The sequence below is a fragment of the Oncorhynchus kisutch genome, linkage group LG18 (genome assembly GCF_002021735.2).
Source record: "Oncorhynchus kisutch isolate 150728-3 linkage group LG18, Okis_V2, whole genome shotgun sequence".
Lineage (NCBI taxonomy): Eukaryota > Metazoa > Chordata > Actinopteri > Salmoniformes > Salmonidae > Oncorhynchus > Oncorhynchus kisutch.
Window position 1 is genome coordinate 30,630,741 of NC_034191.2, and position 22,225 is coordinate 30,652,965.

The 22,225-nt window shown below is 42.0% G+C and overlaps 1 protein-coding gene and 1 long non-coding RNA gene across 2 annotated transcripts; one reads left to right on the forward strand and one right to left on the reverse strand.

Annotated features, from left to right (window-relative positions):
* The first annotated feature begins 3,523 nt into the window (after window positions 1-3,523).
* Window positions 3,524-5,924, forward strand: LOC116354845 (uncharacterized). The gene is made up of 3 exons (XR_004204080.1): window positions 3,524-3,638; window positions 5,024-5,118; window positions 5,692-5,924. It is a non-coding gene; the product is annotated as an uncharacterized LOC116354845 (long non-coding RNA).
* A 3,037-nt stretch (window positions 5,925-8,961) lies between these two features.
* LOC109875554 (geminin coiled-coil domain-containing protein 1) lies at window positions 8,962-19,934 on the reverse strand. Its single transcript, XM_020467896.2, has 6 exons — window positions 19,526-19,934; window positions 17,262-17,436; window positions 16,433-16,521; window positions 11,467-11,583; window positions 9,425-9,967; window positions 8,962-9,350 (listed from the first exon to the last, which is right to left on the reverse strand). Exons 1-6 carry the CDS (start codon window positions 19,526-19,528, stop codon window positions 9,078-9,080), a joined length of 1,200 nt encoding a protein of 399 aa, XP_020323485.1. The 5' UTR covers window positions 19,529-19,934; the 3' UTR covers window positions 8,962-9,077.
* Window positions 19,935-22,225: the final 2,291 nt, after the last annotated feature.

Consider the following 22,225-nt stretch of genomic DNA (forward strand, 5'->3'; position numbering starts at 1 on the left):
GAGTGTATGTAAACATCTGACCCACTGGGAATGTGATGAAAGAAATAAAGGCTGAAATAAATCATTCTCTCTGCTATTATTCTGACATTTCACATTCTTAAAATAAAGTGGCGATCCTAAGTGACATAAGACAGGGACTTTTTACTAGGATTAAATGTCAGGAATTGTGAAAAACTGAGTTGAAATGTATTTGGCTAAGGTGTATGTAAACTTCTGACTTCAACTGTACATATATATATATATATATATATATATATACACTGCTCAAAAAAATTAAGGGAACACTAAAATAACCCATCCTAGATCTGAATGAATGAAATATTCTTATTAAATACTTTTTTCTTTACATAGTTGAATGTGCTGACAACAAAATCACACAAAAATTATCAATGGAAATCAAATTTATCAACCCATGGAGGTCTGGATTTGGAGTCACACTCAAAATTAAAGTGGAAAACCACACTACAGGCTGATCCAACTTTAATGTAATGTCCTTAAAACAAGTCAAAATGAGGCTCAGTAGTGTGTGTGGCCTCCACGTGCCTGTATGACCTCCCTACAATGCCTGGGCATGCTCCTGATGAGGTGGCGGATGGTCTCCTGAGGGATCTCCTCCCAGACCTGGACTAAAGCATCCGCCAACTCCTGGACAGTCTTTGGTGCAACGTGGCGTTGGTGGATGGAGCGAGACATGATGTCCCAGATGTGCTCAATTGGATTCAGGTCTGGGGAACGGGCGGGCCAGTCCATAGCATCAATGCCTTCCTCTTGCAGGAACTGCTGACACACTCCAGCCACATGAGGTCTAGCATTGTCTTGCATTAGGAGGAACCCAGGGCCAACCGCACCAGCATATGGTCTAACAAGGAGTCTGAGGATCTCATCTCGGTACCTAATGGCAGTCAGGTTACCTCTGGCGAGCACAAAGAAATGCCACCCCACACCATGACTGACCCACCACCAAACCGGTCATGCTGGAGGATGTTGCAGGCAGCAGAACGTTCTCCACGGCGTCTCCAGACTCTGTCACGTCTGTCACATGTGCTCAGTGTGAACCTGCTTTCATCTGTGAGGAGCACAGGGCGCCAGTGGTGAATTTGCCAATCTTGGTGTTCTCTGGCAAATGCCAAACGTCCTGCACGGTGTTGGGCTGTAAGCACAACCCCCACCTGTGGACGTCGGGCCCTCATACCAGCCTCATGGAGTCTGTTTCTGACCGTTTGAGCAGACACATGCACATTTGTGGCCTGCTGGAGGTCATTTTGCAGGGCTCTGGCAGTGCTCCTCCTGCTCCTCCTTGCACAAAGGCGGAGGTAGCGGTCCTGCTGCTGGGTTGTTGCCCTCCTACAGCCTCCTCCACGTCTCCTGATGTACTGGCCTGTCTCCTGGTAGTGCCTCCATGCTCTGGACACTACGCTGACAGACACAGCAAACCTTCTTGCCACAGCTCGCATTGATGTGCCATCCTGGATGAGCTGCACTACCTGAGCCACTTGTGTGGGTTGTGGACTCCGTCTCATGCTACCACTAGAGTGAAAGCACCGCCAGCATTCAAAAGTGTCCAAAACATCCGCCAGGAAGCATAGGAACTGAGAAGTGGTCTGTGGTTATCACCTGCAGAACCACTCCTTTATTGGGGGTGTCTTGCTAATTGCCTATAATTTCCACCTGTCTATTCCATTTGCACAACAGCATGTGAAATGTATTGTCAATCAGTGTTGCTTCCTAAGTGGACAGTTTGATTTCACAGAAGTGTGATTGACTTGGAGTTACATTGTGTTGTTTAAGTGTTCCCTTTATTTTTTTGAGCAGTATATATATATATATATATATATATATACACACACATACATACATACATATATACACACACTTTTTAAATATACTGTGGCAAATTGCAGGGAGAAGTGAGGGGAGTGGTAATTGAGGAGAGATATCTTCCACGTCGCTGGCTCCACCCCCAAGCCTTATCTGGACTTCCTGCCCCAACGAGGTAAGACTGTGCTTCGTTAAGCCAAGGAATGCTTGGCAATAAAAGAGGAGGCAGCCTGTGCAGAGTGGGGGAGAACCAAGAGTGGTATGAAAAGTGAGAAAAGTAGCGTTGTGACTTTGTGACCTGGACTGTCAGATTATCCTATTTGTGTACCGGGTTGGCTGAGGACTGAGTGTGAGGAGTACCACTGGAAAATGGAATGGACAATGAAAAATGCTTGTGGACTGTGAGGTGCATTTCCCCCTCTTCCCCAGTGTACCAAAACCCCTAATAAACTTTCCATTTCCAGTCTATTTGTGCTACTGGTGCCTGTTTTGTTATTGAACTTGGTGACGTGGAAACCCCACACCCTTGAGCCTGCTACAATACCTTTATTATTTCCCGCAAACCCTACCACCCCTCCTCCAATTGGAGTAACCTAATAAACAATAACACTTATGATTCAACTGAAACTGCAACCAAATTTCTAAGGCTTTTTAAAAAAATAACGATATTTTGGAAATTATTTCGTTTTCAAATAACTGAAAGTGAGCAGTTGTAATCTGAATAAAGGGAATAAGCCCATTCTTGAACATGGCGTGAGACATTCTTAGTAATTTACTAGAGAACCATTTCAGATTTAAGTATAACTTTTGTATGACTGATGCCTTTAGTGTGAGGTCTAATGCTTTAATATTTAATAATTTCTGCCTTCTGAATTCATATTCATAATATAAAAAGGGGCCTTTTACTTTTGTCTGGCTTGCCATTCCTAATAAATTTGAATATTTTTGGTTCATATAATTTAAAAAGCAGGTCACTAGGTGTAGGCAAAACCATAAGCAAATAGGTCAACTGTGAAATGACTAGAGTGACTCAGGGTGATTTTTCCACAAATAGACAGGTATTTTCCTTTCCATGGTAGCAAGATCTTATCTATTTTTGCTAACTTTCTATAAAAATGTGTTGGAGTGAGATCATTTCTTTCTTTCGGGACATGTATACCGAGTATGTCCACATCCCCGTCAGACTATTTTATTGGTAAACTACACGGTAATGTAAAAGTTTTTTAGTGATCCAATAAATAAGATATTGTGCATTTATCATAATTTGGTTTTCATCCAGAGAGGTTAGCAAAAGTATCTAGATCCTCTATGAGGCTGTGGAGGGATTCTAATTTTGGTTTTAAAAGAAAACCTGACTCAGTGTACAATGACACCTTTGTTTTTAAGCCACGGATTTCTAATCCCTTAATATTATTGTTGGATCTAATTTCAACAGCTAACATTTTGATGGCAATAATAAATAGATATACCGATAGTGGAAAACCTTGTTTTACTCCTCTAGATAGTTAAAAACTTTCTGAGATGTAGCCATTATTTACTATTTTACACCTAGGGTTACTATATATAACTTTAACCCGACTCTGGCAGCGCCGAACAGGCGGGCGACTCTGGCAGCGCCGGGCGACTCTGGCAGCGCCGGGCAGGCGGGCGACTCTGGCAGCGCAGCGCCGGACAACCCTGGCAGCGCCGGACAGGCGGGCGACTCTGGCAGCGCCTGAGTGAAGGGCGACTCTGGCAGCGCCGGACTGGCGGGAGACTCTGGCAGGAGGAACTCTCTAACTACACATTCAGGAACTTCTCCTTCTTTCGCTTGGATACCTGTAAGTGCCAGATTCTCTCTCATGGATTTAGTCAGTATGTCAAGTAAGGCTTCTCTCAGAACAATGTTCATTTAAGTTCATTAACTTCGGTTTCAATCTTATTGACTGAACCTTTAGCTTGTTTGTGTCTTTCTCCAATGTCGCAGCTTTTTCGTTACTCATCTTGAGGCTTGCCTTCAACTCTTTTATATCCTTACTGACTAGTTCAAGTATGCCCAGTTTGCCATTTATTGATTTTAACAGATCGGTTTCAACCTTTACCATTCCCAGTGGTGAAAAGATTAAATCGTCTGTGTCTGTAGAAGTCATGTTTTCGTTTTGAAATAGGTTCCAGTCTTACTCTCCGTCATGTTTGGGTGTTGCTTGTTTTCGTAATATTTGTAGATACATTTCTCTAGTCTTATGATTTGTTTTGTGTTGTTATCCAGATTGAAAGTTATTACCCACCAGATTGTGTATTGCTAATATTTAGTCAAACTTACCGATATTGAATATTACGTTTTTATCTTGAGGTGGTCTACATAGCTGAGTTCAGTCCGCCATCTTGGTTTTCCACAAACTGTTGCCACAAAGTTGGAAGCACAGAATCGGAGCATAGAGGTTGGTAATGTTCTCTAGTTGCGCCGTAATTGGCTCAGTGTTCTGTCACTCATGGGGACACTACATCACCGCAAAATCTACAGGGAGAGCTAGAAAACTCAAGCGCCTTGGGTGCTGCCATAGAGTTACATTAGAAGTGCCCATCCAAGAAGGCTCAAGGTCATTGGCCACAGATAAAATGACGTTAAATCACATTATATCTACAGTAGCTTTGATTGGACTGATCATGTCAACATCATACTTTCAAAATCTTAGCTAGCAGTCATCATCATGAATCAAGTCGACAATCTACTGGCAAAGAGAAATTATGAAGAGAAATGATAGATAAAACGTATCGTGCTCATCAGCAATTGGACATAAACATTACACAACAAGTTGGAAATCGCAAATTCTACAATAAGTGGTTTGGAAGGAATCAGTGGCTAACTACAAGCATTGCAAAGCAATCACTAGCCTGCTATTCAGTGGAGTGGATGTGTGGTCCATGTCTGGGTTTAAGGGTCTCTTTTCCAAGCTTAAAATGATAAACATTCAACATTGGCCATGCTGTCATTCCAACATGACTTCTGCTGCTTTCAAAGCAATTGGAAACTTGGAACTGGGAAATCTCAGACTTCAGAGAGACAACCAGGAACTCTGAAAAAAAACAGCTCCAACTGGGAAAATACATTTAGAACAGTCATCCAACTTGGAATTCCAAGTCAGGAACTCTGGCCTCTTTTTAGAGCTCCAACCTGAAGATCAATAACATCATGATTCATCCTTGTTTTTTTCTGGGTTCCCAGTTGTCTTGAAAGCAGCTTAAATCCAAAGAATGCCAGACTTTGATGACAAAGTTTGATGAGAACATTTGCCCAAGAAGGACTGGGCACAGCACAAGGTGAGTCCAAAAATGTATTGTATGCTGCTGCACAAATAATGTAATATGCCAGGGAGATATGTATACTGTAGCTAACAAAGTAATAGTAAGTGGATGTTGTGTCATAAGCTGTTAGTAGCCCATGTGCCTCACCCTAATAATTTGGTCCCTTTTCCCCTCATAATTTAGCCTACTGTTCTGACTCGGTGGTGCACATGTAGCCTATAGCCTGTTTTGGAGAAATTTCATGGTCTAATATTGTAAGAGCTTTCATTGCTTATATGCCTCCTTTATTTATCCTATGACTCTGACTTGGTGTACAGGAAGAATACTGTAAGAACGGTCCATATTCTGAATTCTGTCGCTGTACATTTCAAAAGTGCTGAACAGATAGTTATATTGACTACGTTCGTCCTAGCTCTGTCATTAATGTCTTAATCGAAATTACAGATTGCCTCTTATCTGCTCGTCGTCCCCTTATGCCATAGTTTGTACATCTCAATTGTCAGTAAAAAATTAATTTGTTTAAGCAAGTCAGCCATGTCAGCTATGTTTTTTAAAAGGCAGTAAATGAGTGAACTGTTTTGCTGTCAGACAAGACTGGGGACCCTTACAGCGCCTGTCCGGCGCTGCCGGAGGCGCCGCCGGAGTCTCCCTCCTAGTCCGCGGTCAGCGGCGAGGGTCGCCACTCCAGAGGCGCCACAGAAGTGGGCCAAGACTAAGGTGGAGTGGGGTCTGCGTCCCGCACAAGAGCCGACACCACGGTGAAATGCCCACCCAGACCCTCACCTATAGGTTCATGTTTAGCAGCCGGAGTCCGCACCTTTGGGGGGGGGGGGGGGGGTGTATGTTGAGTTGGTCAAGGCGTGAGTTGGGGTGGGCATTCTGTTTTGTTCTATGTTTTGTATTTCTGTGTTTGGCCTGGTATGGTCCCAATCAGAGGCAGCTGTCATTCGTTGTCTCTGATTGAGAACCATACTTAGGTAGCCTGTTCCCACCTGGTATTTGTGGGTAGTTGTTTCCTGTCTTGTGTTTTGTCACCTGATAGGACTGTTTCAAGTTTCACTTTGGTTATTTTGTATTCAGTGTTCAGTTATGTTTCATTAAAATGGACACTTACCACGCTGCGTTTTGGTCCAATCTTTCCTACTCCTCATCAGATGAAGAAGATCGTTACAGCAATACTGGGTGCTATGGCTAATTCATTGAAAACTTAGTCTTTGGCTTGCTTGTATAGAGCGGGTACTACCTGTTTGCTGAAATGGGTGCAAGAGTGAAATTCGTAATGTGGCTCGAGCACTTTCATGAGGTGCTGAAACCCCACTATTCTCGACCACAACCCCCTATTCTCGACCACACATGGGTGCCTATCCACAGCTATAAACCAAAGACTGTAAAAAATATAAACACAGCCTACCTATCACTATTGTCATTTATTTTCAAGGGCTGCTTGAATGCAGAGAAGAGGTGATGTATAGTTGTTTCTTTACATTCAGTCTTGCTCCGGTATACTGGGAGTGGTGTCAGCGTAAATGTGTCAACATATTTGAGGTATTGGCAGCTGCATAGGCTATTCTCATTGAGCGAAGCAACATACTGTTAAGAGTTTTATCCGCAACTCTCTGGCCATTGTGGTTGTAATCTACTGGGAAGCCAAAAAGTTGATCAAACTAGAGATTTAAACGATGATGGAGGACCCTCCAATTCTGGTTTATTGACCCCACCACTCACCATTGTACAGAACTAGTTCCCGGGTGAGCCTCACAAAAGGACCGTTTTAAAGGCGCCAATTAAGATAAAACATTTGATAACAACAAGCGCATAGGCTTTAGTTGTTTTAACGAATTACCTGAAAAAATGTTCAGCGACAAATTTATTTAAGAGGCATAGGGTAGGGCTGTGGCGGTCACGAAACTTTCAGCCGGTGATTGTCAAGCAAATAACAGCCGGTCTCACGGTAATTGACTGAGATAGGTGTGCCGCTAGTGCCTGGCCTCGACAACATCCGGTGAAATTGCAGAGCGCGAAATTCAAATTACACAAATCGTAATATTAAACATTCATGAAAATACAAGTGTCATACATCATTTAAAAGCTTAACTTCTTGTTAATCCAGCCACTGTGTCAGATTTCAAAAAGGCTTTACTGCAAAAGCTCACCATGCGATTATCTGAGGACAGCGCCCCACCCACAAAAGCATTACATACATTTTCCAACCAAGCAGAGGCGTCACGAAAGTCAGAAATAGAGATAAAATTGCCTGCCATATCAGTTCTGTTATACTCACAGACATTATCTTAACAGTTTTGGAAACGTGTGTGTTTTTTTTATCCAATACTACCACTTATATGCATATCCTAGCTTCTGGGCCTGAGCAACAGGCAGTTTACTTTTGGCACCTCATTCATCCAAACCTCCAAATACTGCCCCCTAGCCCGAAGAAGTTAATTAACATAAACCCATTTAGCATCTACTGGCATCCACACATAACCTACAAGCCACTGATGCAGACCTTTGGAACATCTACAGTATATAAATAAATAATAAAAATGAAATAAATCCATGTAATGTAGCCTACACCTTCACCAAATCACCGTCCCTCCTCTCTCCGCTGAGAAAAGGGGACACAGTCTTCCAGCTTGTTAGCAGTTGATGTTATTCTTCAATAACACAGACCCCAAAGCAAATCAGGGGGAGAAAATAGATTTATTTGAGAAGGACAAATCATCGATGTTATGCATTAGAAGTAGACGTTCAGTCTTCCCTGTCCTCAGTTTTTCTCCACAGAACAAAGAAACAGGATGCCACTTATAACCCCCCACCCTAACCTGGGGTTGACCAATCAGAAGTCCTTGTAGTACAACTGGGCCAATGGCCAAATAACAAGTATCCTGTTCCAGACCAATGAAAACATGGGACACGTAGCTCTGAGTTCAGGACTGACATTCCACAGATTCTAAACAGCTGTTGAACTGAAAACCAACTATTTCCATTGAGAATTCCCTATTGATCATTCATTCTAGTCCTCTCGTCCTCTGCGTTGTGTATTTATCTTCCAAATATTCTTATAAGCTGATGGCAAAACAAAAGTCACACAGTATTATTTCTGCCTCATGCATCAATTCATGTTGTTACTCCTATGACCAGAGAAAGTGAAATATTCCACAATATTAAAAAAGACAAGCCAAAAATAATAAAAACACAAGTTCATTGAAACACTTTGCTATACTCATTCATTACAGCTGCAGTGCTGGTTGTTGCGTGAGTGGAAGTAGGGACAACACACATTTTATGGCTTATAAAACATATAAGTGTTGACGGTGCTGAATAACAACTTAAACATGAACTTACTCATTAAAAAAAGTTGCTCTTTGCTGTATTTGTTGAGTCTCTCTCTAGTCATGGTTTTAATAGTTTTGAAATATCACATTATCAAAATATTTTTGAAATATCACATTATCAACTTTGCTGTGCGTTCAAGGAAATTGTGCAGACACTGATCTGAGCGATCTGATTGGCCAGTGGTAGGCCTAATAGGTGCACTTGAGTTGTTCTCTGGACCTGCTGGGTAGGCGGAGTTCTACCTTCAGACACATTAAATGGTTCAACATGGGAACACTTTACATTCCTGGCACTAGGGCTGCTGAATCAAGTCAAGATCGTGATCGAATGGTGGGTGAGCACTGGGTACTGGTTTGATTGAGCTCTGATTGGATGACAGGCTCTGTTTCTGGTCTGTAGAAGGGGGGGTAGGATAATAGCTAGGGATAATAGCTAGGGTCACACGTCCAATTAACCTGGCCATGAAAAACTCTGGTCCCTATACAGGAACACAGGAATTTCTTACCGTCATCACTGCTATCATCATTGACACTCAAAGTAGGGTTAACATGTTTTTGCTATACAACTACTTAGGGTCTGCATTTTGCATAGCTAATTGTAGAGCTTGTGTTTGTACGTACGTAGGGTAGAAATGAGGCTTACGGGCCTTGTTTGGGGACCCAGGTAAAGTTCCAGCCTCCCTGGGTGTTCTTGCGGACGAAGGCCTGTCCCTGAGGAAAGCTGTGTGTCTTGAGTCTGACGCTGCTGGAAGGGTTTAGGGACACGCTGAAGGCCAGCTCTGTCTGGCTACGTGGGGTAGACAATGGGGTATTCATCACGTCACCCCCTATGGGATTGGAGGCTACGGCAGTGCAGGCTGGGAGTGTGGTGCAGCCCGGGACTCCTGTCTTGAGACTGGTTGGGTGAGGTGGCTAAGATGGGCCTGAATGACTGTATTGGATCATGTGGTGAGAGAGTGTTGACCGATTGGGGCGGTGGGGGTTCATAAGGGGTGACGTGGAAATTGGGGGGGGACTTCTATGCTAGGGCTGTATAGGACAGACAGCACAGTTCCAGTGAAGTCAGAGCCTGAGTCTGTAGAGAGACTGTAGTCACTGTTGGTGTTAAAGCAGTAATCATTGTATAGTCCTATACTGGCACCATTGCACAGGCCATCAGTATTTGAGTCATAAGCTGTATTTTTGTGATCGGTTGTTTGGCAGTAGTCACCAGAGGTGTCTGTGGCAGAGCTGCATTTGGTGAGGGAGCTAATGGAGCAGTTGAAGCTGTATTCAGTGGATGATGTATCGATGGTGTCCTCGTCCTTCAGGCCCAAGGTCTGCAAGATCCACAGGTTCACAGAATCGGTACAGGCTAGCTCCTCTTCGGGACAAAACTCCAAGTTCCGGCAGGTCCGTTTCACCTGAGAACCAAGGAGCAGCTGACTGGCACTGAGGTTCCAGAATTCTCCAACACCATGCAGATTCTGGATTTCAGAATTCCGCTTCCGGTTCCTCCTCCCATCGCCACTCTGAGCAGAGAGAAGACTCTATGGAAAAGGAGGAAGAAGCGAAAGAGCGAAAGAGACGGTTTGAGAGAAACTACACCTCTGTAAAGTGGGAATATGAAGTAAATGCACCATCATGTTGCAGGCAATATTCCCCCAAAAAATCTTGGCCACTGACCAAATTTCAAGTCTACTGAGCACAAACTTGAATGTTGTAAACACTGAGGCTGTACCTGCTTTATGTTACAGTTAATAGTGGCCTACCTACTAAAACAATGGAGAAAATGCATCCCGTAACATTTGAACATGGAAATAGCTGTTCTATAATTCAGCATACAGTAGCAGCCAATGTGTTGTGTTCAATGTAGGCCTACGTTCCATGAGACTTTTGAAAAAACATGCAAGGCTTCACATAAACCTGTTTATCCACTTGTCCTTCAGACAAGGAGGTGAATGAAAATGTGTTGTTTGATGCAAGAAACCACTTTACAAAATAAAATGCATTATTATTCCCATACCATTATTTAAGAGAATCAGAAAAATGATGCTACCCTCTGCCTATTGGCTACTAAGCTTATTGAAGCCTGTCTCAAAACACACCACTGTCCTTTTAAAAACAAAAAAAGCTCTTTACCTGACTTTTCAAAGAAGTCTAGAACTGTACACGTTTTGTGCTCTTGTAGGAAGCAATCACTCCCCTATTGCTGACTACAAATGACCTATAACTGGGCTAATAACTCACGAACTAACAAAGGATATGAACAAAATGTGGACACGTGGCTACATGCTACTCTCACTTTGATCTCAAAACAAGCGCATCCACTCATGCTTTAAACAGTCCAGTTCAAAGTAAATGGCACAGATCCATATATGGTAATGGTTTAATTGCATTTATAAACTTGGTGGGTTGAGCCCTGAATGCTGATTTGCTGACAGCCGTGGTATATCAGACAGTATACCATGGGTATGACAAAACATGTATTTCTACTACTCTAATTATCTTGGTAACCAGTATAAAATAGCAATATTTGCTCGGGAGTTTGTGGTATATTGCCAATATACCACGGCTAAGAGCTGTGTCTAGCATAGGAATCGTCCTTAGCTGTGGTATATTAACCATATACAACACCCCCTCGGGCCTTATTGCTTAAATAAGCCTACTGCAGTTCTGATTGGTTATGCCGCAACGGTCTGTGTAGAGCATGTCAACACTAATATTGTGTTGATTTGATCACAATTGCCACAGTAAATGGAAACGTTGACAGTGTTAACTATCAAGAAAAAATCTAGAACGTTGAGTGAAGTTCAATCTCGTGCCTCTCTCCATGGGCTGATAATGCATTTCTTCTACCCCGCAGTCCAAGGGGAGCGGCGTGGCAGTCTCGGGTCTGCTGCGCGCCAGGGGGACACGCGCAGCTTAGAGTGAACATTGGTTGCAGGCTTTCCAAAGGGCAACCTTATTTACTATGCTATGTTTAGAGATGAACCTTTAGAAAAACTCAGATGAAATTAATCAACCAATTCATCCATGAAGTAATTACCTTAGTTTTTTCCTCCAAGGCTTTCACACATGAGGAGTTTAAGAATTCTTTTAGATTGTTAATTTCCTCTTGCAGTCTTGCCAGTTCCTCCTCTCTTTGTATCAATGTGTCTTGAAGCTTAGGAAAAATGAATAAATATCAACAGTACAAATGATATCTTCATTATTTTATTTACTCATTTGAATATATACACACACACACACACACACACACACACACACACACACACACACACACACACACACACACACACACTACCGTTCAAAGGTTTGGGGTCACTTTGAAATGTCCTTGTTTTTGAAAGAAAAACTAATTTTTGTCCATTAAAACAACATCAAATTGATCAGAAATACAGTGTAGACATTGTTAATGTTGTAATTGACTATTGTAGCTGGAAACGGCAGATTTTCAATGGCATATCTACATAGGCGTACAGAGGCTCATTATCAGCAACCATCACTCCTGTGTTCCAATGGCACGTTGTGTTATCTAATCCAAGTTCATCATTTTAAAAGGCTAATTAATCATTATAAAACCCATTTGCAACTGTGTTAGCACAGTTGAAAACTGTGGTACTGATTAAAGAAGCAATGATACTGGACTTCTTTAGACTAGTTGACTATCTGGAGCATCAGCATTTGTGGGTTCGATTACAGGCTCAAAATGTCCAGAAACAAAGAACTTTCTTCTGAAACTCGTCAGTCTATTCTTGTTCTGAGAAATGAAGGCTATTCTATGCGAGAAATTGCCAAGAAACTGAAGATCTCGTACAACGCTGTGTACTACTCCCTTCACAGAACAGCTCAAACTGGCTCTAACCAGAATAGAAAGAGTGGGAGGCCCCGGTGCACAACTGAGCAAGAGGACAAGTACATTAGAGTGTCTAGTTTGAGAAACAGACACCTCACAAGTCCTCAACTGGCAGCTTTATTAAATAGTACCCGCAAAACACCAGTCTCAACAATGAAGAGGTGACTCCGGGACGGTGCTTTGTTGGTGACACTGTCACACCATAACACTTCCTCCTCCATGCTTTACGGTGAGAAATAAACATGCAGATATCTGTTCACCAACACCGCATCTCACAAAGACAGCGGTTGGAATCAAAAATATCCAATTTGGAGAAAGGGCGAATTTCCACTTATCCATTGCTCGTGTTTCTTGGCAAAGGCAAGTCTCTTCTTCTTATTGGTGTCCTTTAGTAGTGGTTTCTTTGCAGCAATTCAACCATGAAGGCCTGATTCACGCAGTCTCCTCTGAACAGTTGATGTTGAGATGTGTCTGTTACTTGAACTCTGTGAAGCATTTATTTGGGCTGCCATCTGAGGTGCAGTTAACTCTAATACACATATCCTCTGCAGCAGAAGTAACTCTGGGTCTTCCTGTCCTGTGGCGGTCCTCATGAGAGCCAGTTTCATCGTAGAGCTTGATGTTGCAACTGCACTTGAAGAAACTTTCAAAGTACTTCAAATTTTCCGTATTGACTGACCTTCATGTCTTAAAGTAATGATGGCGTTTCTCTTTGCTTATTTGAGCTGTTCTTGCCATAATATGGATTTTTTACCAAATAGGGCTATCTTCTGAATACCACCCCTACCTTGTCATAACACAACTGATTGGCTCAAACGCATTAAGAAAATAAATTCCACAACATAACTTTTAACAAGGCACACCTGTTAATTGAAATGCATTCCAGGTGACTAACCTCACGAAGCTGGTCGAGAGAATTCCAAGAGTGTGCAAATCTATCATCAAGGCAAAGGGTGGCTACTTTGAAGAATTGCAAATATATTTTGATTTGTTTAGTAAACACTTTTTTGGTTACTACATGAATCCATGTGTGTTATTTCATAGTTTTGAGGTTTCACTATTATTCTACAATGTAGAAAATAGTAAAAACCTAGAAAACCCCTGGAATGAGTAGGTGTGTCCAAACTTTTGACAAGTACCGTAAGTATTCAGACACTTTGCTATGAGACTTGAAATTGAGATCAGGTGCATCCTGTTTCCATTTATCATCCTAGAGATGTTTCTACAACTTGATTGGAGTCCACCTGTGGTAAATTCAATTCATTCAACATGATTTGGAAAGACACACGCCTGTCTGTATAAGGTCTCACAATTCACAGTGCATGACAGAGCAAAAACCAAACCACTACTAAAGGAAATAAAGGTGAAATAAAAATAAAAGAGGCTTAAGCAATTGTCCGTAAAGCTCCAAGACAGGATTGTGTCGAGGCACGGATCTGGTGAAGGGTACCAAAACATTTCTGCAGCATTGAATGTCCCCAAGAACACTGTGGACTTCATCATTCTTAAATGGAAGAAGTTTGGAACCACCTAGACTCTTCCTACAGTCGTGGCCAAACGTTTTGAGAATTACACAAATATTAATTTCCACAATGTTTGCTGCTTCAGTGTCTTTAGATATTTTTGTCCGATGTTACTATGGAATACTGAAGTATAATTACAAGCATTTCATAAGTCTCAACGGCTTTTATTGACAATTACATGAAGTTGATGCAAAAAGTCAATATTTGCAGTGTTGACCCTTCTTTTTCAAGAGCTATGCAATCCACCCTGGCATGCTGTCAATTAACTTCTGGGCCACATCCTGACTGATGGCAGCCCATTCTTGCATAATCAATGCTTGGAGTTTGTCAGAATTCGTGGGTTTTTGTTTGTCCACCTGCCTCTTGAGGATTGACCACAAATTCTCAATGGGATTAAGGTCTGAGGAGTTTCCTGGCCAAGGACCCAAAATATTTATGTTTTGTTCCCCGAGCCACTTAGTTATCACTTTTGCCTTATGGCAAGGTGCTCCATCATGCTGGAAAAGGCATTGTTCATCACCAAACTGTTCCTGGATGGTTGGGAGAAGTTGCTCTCGGAGGATGTGTTGGAACCATTCTTCATTCATGGCTGTATTCTTAGGCAAAATTGTGAGTGAGCCCTTGGCTGAGAAGCAAACCCACACATGAATGGTCTCAGGATGGTTTACTATTGGCATGACACAGGACTGATGGTAGCACTCGCCTTGTCTTCCCCGGACAGGCTTTTTTTCCGGATGCCCCAAACAATCGGAAAGGGGATTCCTCAAAGAAAATGACTTTACCCCAATCCTCAGCAGTCCATTGCCTGTACCATTTGCAGAATATCAGTCTGTCCCTGAATTTTTTCCTGGAGAGAAATGGCTTCTTTGCTGCCCATCTTGACACCAGGACATCCTCCAAAATTCTTTGCCTCACTTTGCGTGCCGATGCACTCACACCTGTCTGCTGCCATTCCTGAACAAGCTCTGTACTGGTGGTGCCCCGATCCCGCAGCCAAATCATCTTTAGGAAATGGTCCTGGTGCTTGCTGGACTTTCTTGGGCGCTCTGAAGCCTTCTTCACAACAATTGAACCTCTCTCCTTGAAGTTCTTGATTACCCGATAGATAAATGGTTGATTTAGGTGCAATCTTACTGGCAGCAATATCCTTGCCTGTGAAGCCCTTTTTGTGCAAAGCAATGATGACGGCACGTGTTTCCTTGCAGGTAACCATGGTTGACAGAGGAAGAACAATGATTCCAAGCACCACCCTCCTTTTGAAGCTTCCAGTCTGTTATTGAAACTCAATGAGCAATGACAGTGATCTCCAGTCTTGTCCTCAACAATCACACCTGTGTTAACGAGAGAATCCCTGACATGATGTCAGCTGGTCCTTTTGTGGCAGGGCTGAAATGCAGTGGAAATGTTTTGGGGGGGATTCAGTTCATTTGCATGGCAAAGAGGGACTTTGCAATTAATTGCAATTCATTTGATCACTCTTCATAACATTCTGGAGTATATGCAAATTGCCATCATACAAACTGAGGCAGCAAACTTTGTGAAAATTTATATTTGTGTCATTCTCAAAACTTTTGGCCACAACTGTAGACCTGGCCGCCTGGCCAAACTCAACAATCGGGGAAGAAGGGCCTTGGTCAGGGAGGTGACAAAGAACCGGATGGTCACTCTGACCGAGCTCCAAAGTTCCTCTGTGGAGATGGGAGAACCTTCCAGAAGGACAACCATCACCAATCAGGCCTTTATGGTAGAGTGGCCAGACAGAAGCCACTACTCAGTAAAAGTCACATGACAGCCTGCTTGTAGTTTGCCAAAAGGCACCTAAAGGTCTCTCAGACCATGAGAAACAAAATGCTCTGGTCTAATTAAACCATGATTGAACTCTTTGGCCTGAATGACTAGCATCACATCTGGAGGAAAACTGGCACCATCCCTACGGTGAAGCATGGTGGTGGCAGCATCATGCTGTGGGGATGTTTTTCAGCGGCAAGGGCTGGGAGACTATTCAGGATTGAGGGCAAGATTAATTGAGCAAAGCACAGAGAGATAGATCCTTAATGAAAACCTGCTCCAGGGAACCTTCCAACAGGACAACGCAGGAGTGGCTTTGGGACAAGACTCTGAATGTCCTTGAATGGCCCAGCCAGAGCCCGGACTTGAACCTGAACGAACATCTCTGGAGAGTCCTGAAATTAGCTATGCAGCAACGCTCCCCATTCAACCTGACAGAGCTTGAGAGGATCTGCAGAGAATAATGGGAGAAACTCCCCAAATACAGGTGTACCAAGCTTGTAGCGTCATACCCAAGAAGACTCAAGGCTGTAATAACTGCCAAAGGTGCTTCAACAAAGTTTTGAGTAAAGGGTCTGAATACGTAGGAAAAACTGTTTTTGCTTTGTCATTATGGGGTATTGTATGTAGATTGATGAGGGAAAAAATACAATTTAATAAATTTTAGAATAAGGCTGTAACGTAACAAAATGTAGAAAAGGTCAAGGGGTCTGAATACTTTCCGAATGCACTATAAAAAGGGTTAAGTGCCTGGTAAGGGGCTTGAGTGCCTTGAAAAGACCCAACGGCAGGTAGCACATGAGATTCTGATTAAAGAACCCCTCCATGTTTTTGTGTGTAAATGCCTGCTTGTTTCTCTGCAAATGTGGCGACAGGTGGTCATTCCAGTTGGGGTCAGGTGGAGAGGTCCCACAGTCCAAGCGGGAGAGGAGTTCTAGGTGGGAGAGGAGACAGAGACATGACCCTAAATATCAAAAATATAATACCAATAATACCATTCAAGGACTAAACTCAACCGCATGATGTACATTACATCCATGGAGTTGAGTGGAGACTAGAGTTTGTGGAGTTAACCTCCAACTACTTAGAGTCGCTGTGTGTCCTCTGTAGCTGCATGCCTTTCTGTTAGCTGAAATCCATACTTTTTAATAAAACGTTAATCAAATACAACCACTGATGCTGTTGCTCTAAATGGCAACTAAGTGTGAATGCGCATGTGCCAATTGAATATCAACGAGCAAACAGTCGGTGGTTGTATTTGATTAACGATTCACTAAAAAGTATGGATTTCAGCAAAGAAAGAAACTCACTCAGCTACAGTGGACCAACATAGGTACACGGTAAGGGTTTAAGAATTTACCATCTAAAAGTATCGATTACACAGTGACTCGAAATAGTCTCTAAATAGTCAGATTCACTTCACAAACTTTAGTCTCGACTCAACTCCGTGGATGTTATGCACATCAGCAAGAGATATAGGCCTACATGAGTAAATAATGTGTACAGTATAAAGAAAAGAAAGAAAGGACAGGACTTAGGACAGGACGTTAGATCAATCATATTCTGTGACATCCAAATGTGGATAATTGCAGTGATAAACGTGCCAGCCCAACGGAGTCTCACGCTGAACATAGCATATCGCTGCTAAGTAAAAATTTCTTTCAAACAACTTACCCCACTGTGTCGACTCCTGCTGGCAGGCTGTGTTGTCCGGAGAACCAGCAGCCCAAAAGGAGGCCAGAGTCACCGTGGAAACATCAACACTGTCTGCTAACGTTGGGGCGGGGTAAGGACAGTCATAGAGTTGGCGCCCTACGAAGCTCAGATCTTGGCAAGTCTGGGCAGTGCGCTGTAAAACAAATAGGCACGAGGGATAGCTCATCAATAAAGTCATAGATTATCAAATAAAGGCCTTAAAGTAGATAGCCTAAAGTAGACCATATTTGTTCAGTCGAACTATCAAAAATGTCATATTGGAAGTATATAATTGCATATTATAACATGTTCATGATCATCAATTGTGACAATAATTGATCACCTAATGCAGATAGATTTGTGATCTGTCTGTCTCTCTTGTATGGAACTATCACAAATTGGCTTCAAGGAACCTTAGATGCAACATCCTTATTTGATGTGAATTCCAGTTAGATCGAATAAATTCAACAACGAGATGTGTTTAAAATATAACTAAATAAGTAGATTGCCTCAAGCTATCTGCAATTTCCCATGTCGTAATATGAAATGCGTAGAAGGTTCCTCGACAGTTGTAGCGATCAGCATCATCTACCTGTTTCGTCCGACTTATCCAAACTGTGCAAATTCCTGATCCCTTGGCACGTTCACAAAATCTCAGCACTTCAGTCAACAGTGTAGGCCACTCTATGTTTTATAAAACTTTGAATCAAACTTAAATACAGTGCATTCGAGCTCTGTCAGAGTGACCATAGATTCCACATTTCTTCCATTAAACAATGATGGAGGCCACTGTGTTCTTGGGGACCTTCAATGCTGCAGACAGTTTTTGGTACCCTTCTCCAGATTTGTCCCTCGACACAATCCTGTCTCAGAGCTCTACAGACAATTCCTTAGACCCCATGGCTTGATTTTTTCTCTGACATGCACTGTCAACTGTGGGACCCTATATAGAAAGGTGTGTCCCTTTCCAAATCATGTCGAATGAATTTAATTTACCACAGGTGCACTCCAATTGAGTTGTAGAAACATCTCAAGGATGACCAATGGAAACAGGATGCACCTGAGCTCAATTTTGAGTCATTGCAAAGGGTCTGAATACTTATGTAAATAAGGAATTTCAGTTTTTATTTTAAATAAATGTGCAAACATTTCAAAAAACCTGTTTTCGCTTTGTCATTATGGGGTATTGTGTGTAGATTGATGACGGAAAACATTAATTTAATCCATTTTAGAATAAGGCTGTAAACGTAACAAAATCTGGAAAAGGGGAAGGGCTCTGAATATTTTCCGAATGCACAGTACATCTTTTTTTAAATGAAACTAGTCACATGCAAGTCTGCAATAGCACTAAATTGCCAGGGAACACAATCACAATGTGCTGATGAACATTAAAGGCCCAATGCAGTCAAAAATGTGATTTTTCTGTGTTTTCTATACAGTACCAGTCAAAAGTTTGGACACACCTACTCATTCAAGGGTTTTCTTTAAAATTGTACTATTTTCTATATTGTAGAATAATAGTGAAGACATCAAAACCATGGAATTACACATATGCCTGGAGTGTACAAAGCTGTGATCAATGCAAAAGGTGGCTACTTTGAAGAATTGCAAATCTAAAATATATTTTGATTTGTTTCACACTTTTTTGGTTACTACATGATTCCATATTTGTTATTGCATAGTGTTGATGTCTTCAATATTATTCTACAATGTAGAAATTAGTACAAATAAAGAAAAACCCTGGAATGAGTAGGTGTGTCCAAACTTTTGACTGGTACTGTATACTTCCACAGAATAATACTGTGAAATTGTGAAAACAATGATAATGCACTTTTGAAAAAAGACTGTTTGAAAAAGACTGCCTGAAATTTCAGCCTGTTTTTGTGGGATGACATCACCAGGCAGTAAATTGGTTAATAGACCAATAAGAAAGAGAGTTCCAAACCTCTCTGCCAATAACAGCTAGTTTTCAGTTTTCCCCTCTCCACCCAGACCACTCCCAGACAGTCCTAGCAAAAATCTTCCTTGAGAAATTGCTCTTTGCCAAGAAGCCATTTTTGTTTATTTTTGATCATTTTAATTGAAAAATAATCGCTGTAAGGTACTTCATTTTCACCCAGATATGATTTGACATTGAGATGTATTGGACCTTTAACTGAAGAAAAAGTTGATTTTATTAGGAAAATGGACAACAAAACATTCATAAATGTTTATGTGTCAAATGATGTGCCCAGGACACTCACCATGGATCCGGTAGGGTTATACGGAGTAGATTGTGTGGGGATGTTCCGGCAATGCTCCGAACCTGTAAAGAGAGCTGCTGCGTGGGTTGGGGGATCGGTGAGTATGTAGGCTACAACTAATCTCAATTGTGTAGTATTAGTGACGCCTGAGCCCTATATCCCCTCCAAGCAATCTAATTTGATGATCTAAAGCTGTTAAACGCGTGACGTGTTATATTGGACCGTTGGATTCATTGTGCCGCCTGTTTCATTAAATCCGAATAAATCAAGTTAAGTTATGCACGTCACTTAATGCAGTAGCATACACCAATACTTATTATATTTCGCAAGGTGTGTGAGTATATAGCCGCATCATCAAGTAATTCTGCGAAGGAGGAGATGTGATGGTGAGATAAAAATCCTCAGAGCGCACCTGTGCGCAGGACTCGGTCTATTGGATGGCACAGAGTTAATGTTTAAACCAAGAAGAGATAGTTAAGAGACATGAGGAATTAATTTAACCAAATGTGTGTCCTGGGTAGACATGCATATACCCACACTTCCACTCAGCTTGCAGTTAAATGAAAGGTACCTTTGAGTGACACATTAACATGGTCTTGTATGAGAGATGAGGTGAGCGTGAGAGAGGGGGGGAGAGGGTAGGGGTGTACTGTATTAATTGTAATTATGCTGGTGGTATATTTTCTGAATGATTTCTAGCTAAATATGTGCACTCGATCAATGGAACAGTATAAAGTTCGCTACATAATTGTTTATAGTTTTTTCACCCCTCAAATGAAGGAAGGTCCTGCGCCCTTTGGGGTTCTCGACCAGGGGTTTAATTGGTCCAGGTCCCACCTATGATCCAAATGAGAGCCAGGTGGAGCTGACACCCGGTACCTTTGGTTAGTTGAATTATCAAATAAAAAATGGTTGTCCACATGCAATATTCCACAGCCAACAACACAAGTACGTAACAGCAAAGTCAGACAATCCCACAGTAGAACGAATGGTATACCTATTCAATTGTTCAGCCTGTCGCATTCTATGCGAGAAAACAACATTCCTCTCAAGGCTCATTGAAATTGCAAGTGCCGCACACGGAGAGAAATGTACATGCCCAGTCATTGTACAATGTTCTTAATGTAGTCGTGGGAAAACACGCCTTTGAAAGCAGTTTTGATGCCCACTGTTAAAAGAGGAAGAACACAGAGCTTTATTGTGTTAGTAGGCTACACTTATTTCTCAAATCCAAGAAATTAATAAAATACACAATTTTAGAACCTGCATGGTCATGGTTTGTGGGTGTTAGCGCTCACCAATGCCGTTGAATGCGTAGGAAAGCCGGGCTCAATCTAACCAGGGTCAGGTGTAACAGGTAGGCCTACATTATAATCACAGTACATTATATTTAGTTGGCTGAGTGCCAGTGGAATGTTTTTTTTGTGGGGGACATTCATCTCATCAATATGTTGCTAACTATATGTAGCAACACAATTCATGGTCTAGCTAATAGTTTCTGATCTAGCTAATAGTTAATCCAATTGGGTAAATGCAGATGGGCAACCCCTTAGCCTATTTATTTATAGACACTATGCTGCATCAGGTGATGATACTTATTGCTAAATAGCACACCTGCCTAATAATAATGACCAATATGTTATTGGAGGGGGAAATTATATTTTAGAAGAATATCCTTTTAAAAAGTCACCATCACTGACCTTCTCACAGTCATTGGTCTCTCCGCGACCTGTAGTGTGCTGGAATATGTGCTTTTGTCAGTATATCTTGTTTAGGCTAGTATATTATATCAATGATTCCACAGTTAGCGCACCCAAATCAAATCGTCAACTAATCACCAAGCCCTTGACTAGGTGAATCAGGTGAGTTAGTTAAGGGCTACAGCAGAACTGTGAAACAGTTGGGGTTCCCAGAGGAGAGGTTAGAGAACCACTGGCCTAGCGGTTAGCGCGTTGGTCGATGGTTCCAATAACCGAGCCGATAAGAAAAACATTTGCTCTGGGAGCATCATCCTACTATGGCTGCCCCTGTAAAACAACACATTTCACAGCACCTATCCAGTCTATGTAACAATAAAAACGTGACATAATAAAATAGGTCTGCTGTGCAGTGCGTGACTGACTGTTATGCTCCTAATAATAGTCACCTTGGCTGATAACTAATTTATGAGACAAAATGTACTTACTATGATTGTGATATGTGGTTGTCTCACCTAGGTAACGTAAAACGAATGTACTAACTGTAAGTTGCTCTGGATAAGAGTGTCTGCTAAATGACTCAAATGTACATGTAGTCTGAAGTTCTTGTTTAACCTTCACCCAGCAGCTACAGTATGTGATGTGCTTATGACAACCTGGCATATTAGATCATATCAAAAAGCAAACCTCCTCCAAACAAAGGCTCGAGGTCCAGTCAGAACTCAACCCGGCAGGATATACAGTGCCGTGAAAAAGTATTTTCCCCCTTCCTTATATTAAGGCAAGTCGTCCAGGTCCTGAGGCAGCAAAGCATCTCCAAACCATCACACTGCCACCCTTTGGCCGATGGTATGAGGTTCTTACTGTGGAAGGCAGTGTTTGGTTTTTGCCAGGCATAATGTGACCCATGTCATCCAAAAAGTTATACTTTTGAATCATGTTCTTTCCATAGAGAATTCTTCCAAGAGTCTTGTTGATCATCCAGGTGCTTTTTGGCAAACTT

What these genes read in the sequence shown, in the direction of transcription:
- LOC109875554 (XM_020467896.2), bottom strand. An exon ending in GCAGGAGTCGACACAGTGGG is followed by an intron (nt 16,522 to 17,261) that starts GTAAGTTGTTTG and finishes TCTCCCACCTAG; the next exon opens with AACTCCTCTCCCGCTTGGAC. An exon ending in AATTTCCACGTCACCCCTTA is followed by an intron (nt 9,351 to 9,424) that starts TGAACCCCCACC and finishes GGCCCATCTTAG; the next exon opens with CCACCTCACCCAACCAGTCT.